General features: G+C 48.4%; 1 protein-coding gene across 1 annotated transcript; it reads left to right on the forward strand.

Annotated features, from left to right (window-relative positions):
- The first annotated feature begins 491 nt into the window (after nt 1–491).
- Nucleotides 492–4,620, forward strand: LOC122368510 (zinc finger protein 430-like). The gene is made up of 6 exons (XM_043342498.1): nt 492–540; nt 703–779; nt 2,551–2,577; nt 2,968–3,110; nt 3,482–3,618; nt 3,926–4,620. Exons 1-6 carry the CDS (start codon nt 492–494, stop codon nt 4,618–4,620), a joined length of 1,128 nt encoding a protein of 375 aa, XP_043198433.1.
- Nucleotides 4,621–8,516: the final 3,896 nt, after the last annotated feature.

The following is an 8,516-nucleotide window of genomic DNA, read 5'->3' on the forward strand; positions in this document are numbered from 1 at the left end:
TGCATTTAAGCGAATTGTCTGTGGTCGGATATCTACTGTTTGTTTGGCGGCCGGTTTACTTTCCGCACACCTTCTGCAAGGCAATTCAAGAACCTTTTTATCGCCAAAAAAAAAACCTCCAAGACCATTTTATGTATGGTTTGACGCGACTTTCAGGGCCCGGCACGCTGTGGACACGAAAGCTGAACTGCTGTGGAACCACATCATCGCCGAGTTCAAGGACTTGGGAGAAGGTAATGATCGTAATCACCATTGTCGCTGGTATGAATAGCATGTCCTAGAAAAGACACCATTTACGGTCACGATCGGTTTTGGCGTTTATCGTGAGACCAAAAGCTTTGTCCTTCACTTTATGCGATAGCAACTGGATGTTATTCCAGCTGGTGCTGTTGTGGCTATGTATGTTAAATATTGACTGTGCGGGCATGACGTGATGTAATGTCAAATTCCACAGAGCCTCCCGAGCGGGAGGGTTCAAACGCCGCCGGAACATGGTCAACTACCGGGAGGAGGAGGACCTGGACGACGACGACTACATCTGTGAGTAACCAGCTACCGTCTCATAAGCAACAACACTCAACCTGTCAGTCTCCACATTCTGCTGTGTATTATACGGTCATATCGGCCGCAATACGTGGTCTTGTTTTCCGAGTCTTCAGTCTTTTTACAAGTAGAGATAATCTCTATTTCGTGTTGTTCCAGTCTGTGACGAGTGTGACCGCGAGTGGGAGGGCGACTGTCCTGTCCACGGTCCGCTGGAGGTCGTACCCGACACCAAGGTACGGAACTCGGGAGGGTGCCGCTCTATTGGTCCATTTTACATGTTATGGCATTTGTCAGCATGTAACCTTGAACTGGTAACCACGTTGATGCCAGATGTGTGTAAGCTATTGTTATTTGTTACAGCTCACGTTACCGTTGCTCGTTATATTCTCGCTTCTCACATTAAACAACTTTTCGATGGGCACTTATTCCCTTTGTCATGTTAGAATACCCGCTTAAACATTTCAGTAGGAAAGTCTTCCGTCATAATTATTTTTGAAACTGTCATTTGAGTAAAAACCAACGTTTAATTGGACGTTATTATCATCGCAACACGCGTGCACAGGTCCCGTTCGACACTGGCGATCCTGAGAGAGACATCAAGACCCGTCCCGAGTTCCTGAACCCGGGCCGGTCCAAAATCCCCGGAGCCAACACCGGTAAAATCCTCATTATTTTATTTTATCCGGCCTGCCGATTTAGATCCCCCGAGTTACTGCCTTACGATCCTTGAGGCCGTTTTGATACATATTGCTCTTTTGTAGCGTCAATAAATTGTTGTCGTTCAGTTTCCTCAGCTCTCCCAATTTCTCGGTAACCACATTGACTATCCTCCCTTTCCTGTAACCAGGGTTGGCAAGGGGTGGCAAAAACTGGTTTTTGCCAGTGGTTTTTACCGGTTTAAACCGGCTGGCAGAAACCCTGGTGGCAAAAACTGGCAAAAACTGGCAAAAACTCAGGTAGTCAAGGCTTGCAACTTTTCTGGTAAGCAATTGATTTGAAATGAACAAATGCATTTCGGGATGTTTAAGAGACGCGCTAAGTTTCTGAAGTTTGCCCCATTAGCTACCCGGGCTGCAATGTCTATGCATGTCGGTAGACATCCGTCAGACAGACAATGCATTTCCGAAGAATCTTGGCATTTCCATGCATCACGGTTAGGGTGCTACCTATTGCAGGTGCACACGTGCAGGGGTCGCTTTCGACCAGATCTCGAGAATGGCTCTGCCGATTGCGCTCAAATTTGGAACACCGTTACAGACGGATTAGTATGGGTGTCGCAGATAAGTCAGTCGGGATCAACTTTCTACGAGCGCACGTGTGGGACGACACTTCAAGTTCTCGAGAACGGCTGCGTCGATTGAGCTCAAATTTTGTACTGATACTGTTAGGAACCAGTGAGTATGGGTGCCGTCACGTGCACAAATGAATGGCAGGCACCCCTTCGCACTTCAGCATGTGCAGCAATCACTCTTGCACTGGCTCATTTGTCGCCCCAAAAAGACGTACTGGTTAGGTACTAATGGAAAGCGGGAAGCCCATGGAAATGTTTTAATTGTATGAAACACTGGTCGAATGGTCAATAGGTTACTTCTTTTTGAAAGCATACAACTTTCACTGAATCCCCCTTAGAATGTTTCCAATTCAAATGCATGTCTAGGGAAATCATTGTAATGGTTTTGAGTTTTTGCCAGTTTTTGCCACTTTTTGCCGGTTAAAACCGGTTTAAACCGGCAAATGGCATAAACTAGTTTTTGCCGGCAAAAATGCCAACCCTGCCTGTAACTTATTATACATTATGGCTTTCTGAGATGTATTTCACAATGCGACTGCTCACATTCCGCCCTCACCAGACTGAGCCGCAGCTGTGCTTAGTCTATGACAGTTCACCACCGTTACTCCTGAATTTCCCACGGTCCATACAGGCATTTGGACGGAGAAGGACCTGCCGGCGCGGCTGAGGTTCGGTCCCTACGAGGGTATCGTCACCGCCGACCGACGACCCAGGCCACCGACTCGGGCTACAGCTGGGAGGTGAGAGAGTGGCGGGTCTGGGGCGGGTCTGCGTGGGATGTATTTTCGAATCTAAATATCAATCGCGCTTATCGGGAAACAACAAAAACGGAACCAGCCAGGGAAATCAGGGAAATTGAGAGAAAACCATTTTTGAACCATTTCAGATATTTGCATTAGTGTGGTACATGAAGAGAATAAAATGAATCAGTTACCCAAAGTCGTATTACTGGTTTGATGTTAGAAAAGCCGGTGTCTGATTGACATTGCTGTCATGGATGAGAAAGTACAGTCTTCAACATCTCTGTGATGCTGACACCCCCGATAACTAGTGACTCTTAACTTCTTGTGTTGTAATTAAACGCTAAACGGCCATTGAGTATTGACTGATGCACACTATCGGTTTTGCAGATCAAAAAGTGTCGCCGCGTGCACCACTACGTGAACGCCGGCGACTCGAGCTCCAGCAACTGGCTGCGGCTGGTCAACTGTGCCCGCTTCGAGCAGGAGCAGAACCTGATCGCCTTCCAGTACAAGGGCCAGATGTACTACAGGTAACGGTGAACGTGTCTAGCGCAGACCTTGCCCTATAGAAACTTGTTCACTGCTTCTCACGGCTGCCGTCATTCAGCTATACAGTTCGCGGCCTCATATGGTCATGGGGCGCTGGTACTTTGCAGTCAGAAACAACTGTTGAATTATTGGAACATTACTCGGTAATAATAACAGCAGCGGAGCTCTACTACTCTTTCCATTGTGGTCATTCGTGATAAGTCAATTTTTATTGCACTGTGACCCTTTTTGGCAGCAGTGATTGTATTCGGTACGTGTTAATTGTTATCGCGATCAGTGCGCACGAGATTCAAAATTCAGTGCTGACTCGTCGTTTTCTGACTCATAGTTGCACCTTTCGTCATGGCCACAGGACGTACAAGCCGATTGTGAAGGGCTCCGAGCTGCTGGTCTACTATGGAGACGCCTACGCCCGGGAGCTCAACATCAATGTGCAGACGTTCAGGAAGGCTCCGGCCGCCGCCCCGCCGCCAACAGCCTTCGTGTCAGGTGGGCGACCGAATATAGCATCTCCGATAGAATAGATATATTACAAAATGTTCAGTAGTAATTGGCCCATCAGTAAAACACATGAAAAATATCATTTTTTTCCGCGAGGCATGACTCATGGGCGGCTGACTGCCATCCCCAAAGGCAGACTGACTAGAGCGACATCTATATTACTGGCCGCCTCATCTAATAGATAAGTAGACAAGCGCAACTATGAGCTTCAACAAAATGCACATGATGTCACATGTTGATAGCACGCACATACATCCATGTATGCTGGTTTGTGGTAATCAGTATCATTCGCCAGGTGGCTCCACGGTCCGCTGCGTCCACTGCGACTACGCCTGTCTGGGACAGGAGCGGCTGGACAGGCATGTGAAGACATGGCACGGTCACATCGGCAGGAACGGACGGCACAAGTGTGAGCGGTGCGAGTACTCGACGAACGATGTGCATCATTTCAGTAACCATCGCCTCACCCACACGGGAGAGCGGCCACACCGCTGTGACGAGTGCGGCAGGACGTTTATTCAGCTCAGTGATCTGACCCGTCACCGCCGCATACACACCGGCCTGAGACCGTACGTGTGTGACGTCTGTGGGAAGGCGTTTAATTACTCCAATGTCCTAACGACCCACAGACGGATCCACACCGGGGAGAAGGTGCGTCAGTGTGAGCAGTGTGGCGCCGTGTTTAACAGACTGTCTCATTACACCAGACACATGCAGTCACACAACGGAGTGAAGCCGCACCGGTGCCAGGTGTGCTCGGCCCGGTTCGTCACACGACAGCACCTCACCACACACATGCGGACTCACACGAGGGAGCGGCCGTACGGGTGCTCCTTCTGCCCGGCACGGTTCACGCAGCAGTCGCACATGAGGAAACACGTCATCGCCCGGCACACACACTACCGACACAGGTGTGAGCGGTGTGGTAAGGGATTTGTGGCGCCCAGTAAACTGAGGAAACACAGCGAGAGGTGCACGGTGACCAGCTGATGTGTGTGCAGCTGTACTGGCGGGGTGGTTGTTACGAGCCTATTGTGATTTTATATTGCATGATATTGCCGGTGGATCAACTTATTGCAACAATGTGACTGTTGGCTGTGATCGTTGATTAGGGGCGTTGGTGCATGCTGCTTGATCAATTTTGGACTTAGTCGCACGCACACGACTCGATGACATTGCGCTACGTTATTAAATAACCTTGTGATTAGTTTTATTCTTTGTGTTACTGGACCCTATCGATAAATGGCTCGCTCATACTGCAATGGTATGCCTCATGGAGCGTTGTGTTGATGTTTTATAGTTTCATCTGTTCAATATATTTGGTGTTTGCCTATCTCGGCTGTTTCAAACATGCCGTTCACATACCATTGGCTGTGGTAAAACAGTCTATCCTATACAGTCTCTATACGGCTAGACAGCCGTGGTGCACAGTGCCGGTGCATTACCGTCCGGCCGTTCATGGTGACCTGTCTCGGTGCACCATGCCGGCGCCACACCGTCCGCGACACTGCAGTATGTGTGTGGTCATACCGCCAACACAGACGGGTTATATCACGGGAGACCCGGGGCCTGACGAACGGCAGCTGTGATTTACATTAGGGGGAAATGGAACAGTGCAGTAAGACTCTGTGGTGGTCGTGATTATACCAGAGCTCATAATATTGGAGTGAACAGAAAAAATCAACCATTGACTTCAGGACAATTGTTTCAGCTACATCACCGCAACGTTCTAAAGCCTTCAACGTTCTAAAGATTGATAATCAGTTGATAGAAGTCAACCGGTTGAACTTGGTTAGTCATAGGTAGTGGTCAGGTCTGGTTAGGGATGATTAGCTTTATCACCAAAATACTGCGTGGATGGGGCTGGAGGTATGATAAAGATAGTATATGGATCCGCAGGATATCTGTATCCATCTGTATCCTTGTTCAATGTTCATTGAGTGTTGATAGGGCCTAACGTACTAAAATGTTAACAAGCGCCAGGCCTTGACCATCCCCTAGATGTCTCCTGCTCAGCTTGCGATAGAGGCGTTTTTGGAATTTGAAGTGAGGATATGCCCCTGCAGCGTCCAATAGCGCCTGTTTGGATCCGCCAGTCTGTGTGCCACTGCGCGATTTAATCCTTATTCTGTTTTGTTTTTCCCCTGGGCCCCGGTCAGCGTCGGGACATACAGCTATGCTACATAGAGCTACATAGCAACGTCGAGACATAGCTCGGTCCCAGCAGTAAAGCTCTGAGGTAGTAAAGTAATCTTGGCTCGGTACCGCCCTGGTTTGGGCGGTAGCTGACGTCCAAGACGGCCGTTCGTCCCGCCGCTGCTCCTGTGGACTCCGTGGACGTCAACTGGCGAGACGCGGCGGGTTCACAGACACACCGGCATAGTAGTAGGAGGTGCTATGTGTTATTCGAGTAGTGAATTAAAACAATTTGTTGTTCAAGGGCGCTGTAGTTTCTTGGTTGGGAAAGCCAAAACAATCGGTAAATTTTTACTTAAAGGGACTATCCCACCTTCTAAAATGTTGTTAAAACCAGTTAAATTGTGCCCGACTTTATAGATTGGATGACCAGGAACACGGTTCTGGCATTTATTTTTCATTAAACATCTTAGGCTTCCCATATTCCAAACACAAACTTTCAAATATGTGACGTCACAGCCCAAAATTACCTCCTTCCCCAGGCCACATTACTGTCATAAAGCTGATTCTTTTTACTCTGTAGGCACCACAACAAAGTTCAGACCAACTTTAAAGCGATTTTTCAGCGAACAAACCCATTTAAATCAGAATGACTAAACGAGGTGACGTCACACTAACGGTCGCTCCATGTTGAAGATAGGGCCTTGTACAAGGCCCATTTTCAAATGAAGGGAACGAATTTCTTCAACACCAAGAGGCCGCGGGGGTTGCAACCTAGATAGATAGTGGTTTCTGAACCTCGCCGCAAACTTGGCTATCTCAACTCAAACCCGATGTTAAAGGTGGGATAGTCCCTTTAACTGTTACTTAACTGTTGTCAGTTGGCTCACCCGGCTGCCACCAGGTGGTGGGGATAGCCCTCACCCCTAGACCATCCTCACCAACATAAATACCCTCTGAAGCCTCATCAGTGGCACCCACCCAGCCGTACTTGGAGCCCAGGGTACACTGGTGTTCGGCCTCGGACCGAGCGGTCGCCAGGTGAGCGCCCATCTGCTGGCACCCGGACCGCGCCGAGGAGAAACTAGCGGACGTCGTTCGCCAGGAGATACAGCGGCCGGCACAGAGGAGCCAGCCGTCCGGACAGGCGCAGGGGTCGGTGAGTGTGCCTGGAAACGGGAGCGGGACGTGAGCAGAGGTCAGAGTGGAGCCTGTGACGATATACATAGGAGCACAGCTAGGAACAGACGTGAACAAGGTTCGAATGCGGTCACTTTAGTGAGCTGGGTTTTAACATTCCCAACAAATAGATACCTGTGCCTATGCCTACATATATGATGTGACAAAATGATACCTGGATTTGTATGTGTGCAATGGAGTGCCCATCCGTTTACCACATACAGATTACGGGTCCCTCCACAGATACCTACTTCCCTAGAAATGGTGACTTACCATGGTGACTTACCATGGACAGTCAGCTACGGTACCTCGGTGCCTCGTTGGTCAGATCATGAACTAAACCACCTGCTGCACGGTCGGTCCAAACAACCTCGCGGGTACGCATGAATACGCCCAGAAAATTCAGCATGACACAATCACCCATGCCAACTAGCTCTGCTCGGCACGCCGTATGCTACGTACTGCTACGTACATATATTCACGGGGACATGAGTTCGGTACTCTGTTGGTGCATGAAACAGACTTTTCCACAAGTCAGGAAATGTGATTTGCCGGCTGTTGAATGACTGCTTCAGCCTTAAATTGAATAGATGGCTTGGCGAACGGGCAATGTGTGATATGAACGATTGGCATTACAGTTTAAGCTAGGGCAATAACTAAAACGCTGAATAAGAAGTCGTTGTATTGCCACGAACGGAAAAACTACGCTTTTCCAATCAAAGTTCCTGATAACCTTTATTTCAAGTGTACCTCTGTCACCCTCTGAAGATTTGGCCCGTACACAACAGCACACCTGACTAAATAAGGTTGTACATTCCAAAAGTAAAGAGACGCCGTTGTCCAATGTTCTGAATCGTTGTATTAACATCATCAACATACAAATATAGGTACACATCATGAACAATCGGCGTCATTAGTACAATACACAGGACATACCTTGTATTCAACCCACAGTTCAACTATGTATCATTGTGAAACTTTTATTTTCATCTTGGCGACCGCAAACCAAGCTGTTTATGGACGACCGTGTACGACATGATCGAGTTTGGTACGATATATCGGTCACATTGTTGAAAACAGGCCATCGATATCAAGCGGTAACACACATTTTTGTATTGTTTGTCGCCGCCAATCACACACCGTCAAAAACACGGATATGAACACTGGGAGCCTTCGGGAAACAAAAACACACACCAGCAAACACGCACACAAACAACACGAACCAGCATCAGGCGCTGGCGTCGATCGCACAGTGTGACACAAGGTCAGGTCATATCAGGTCAGGTCACATCAGGTCACATCAGTTCCCCATACATCACGTCACCATTACCATCAGGTCATCACCGCATCTCATATCAGCTTCATCTATTTTCTGTCATACAAGAGCAGCTTGTCACAATGGATCCGGTCAACCTTGGTGATACAGCGCAGCAGTGAGCTAACGTGGAGCTATGAGCCATCGGTAAACATTGGCGGAGCTATGGACCAGTAGTGAGCTAATGAAGAGCACCGAGCCAGTGGTGAGCTATTAGCTATTTCCCGAACAGCTATAACAGCTATAAATGTGTCTT

Source organism: Amphibalanus amphitrite, unplaced genomic scaffold (assembly GCF_019059575.1).
Source record: "Amphibalanus amphitrite isolate SeventyFive unplaced genomic scaffold, NRLGWU_Aamphi_draft 000954F_arrow, whole genome shotgun sequence".
In the NCBI taxonomy this organism is placed as follows: Eukaryota; Metazoa; Arthropoda; class Thecostraca; order Balanomorpha; family Balanidae; genus Amphibalanus; species Amphibalanus amphitrite.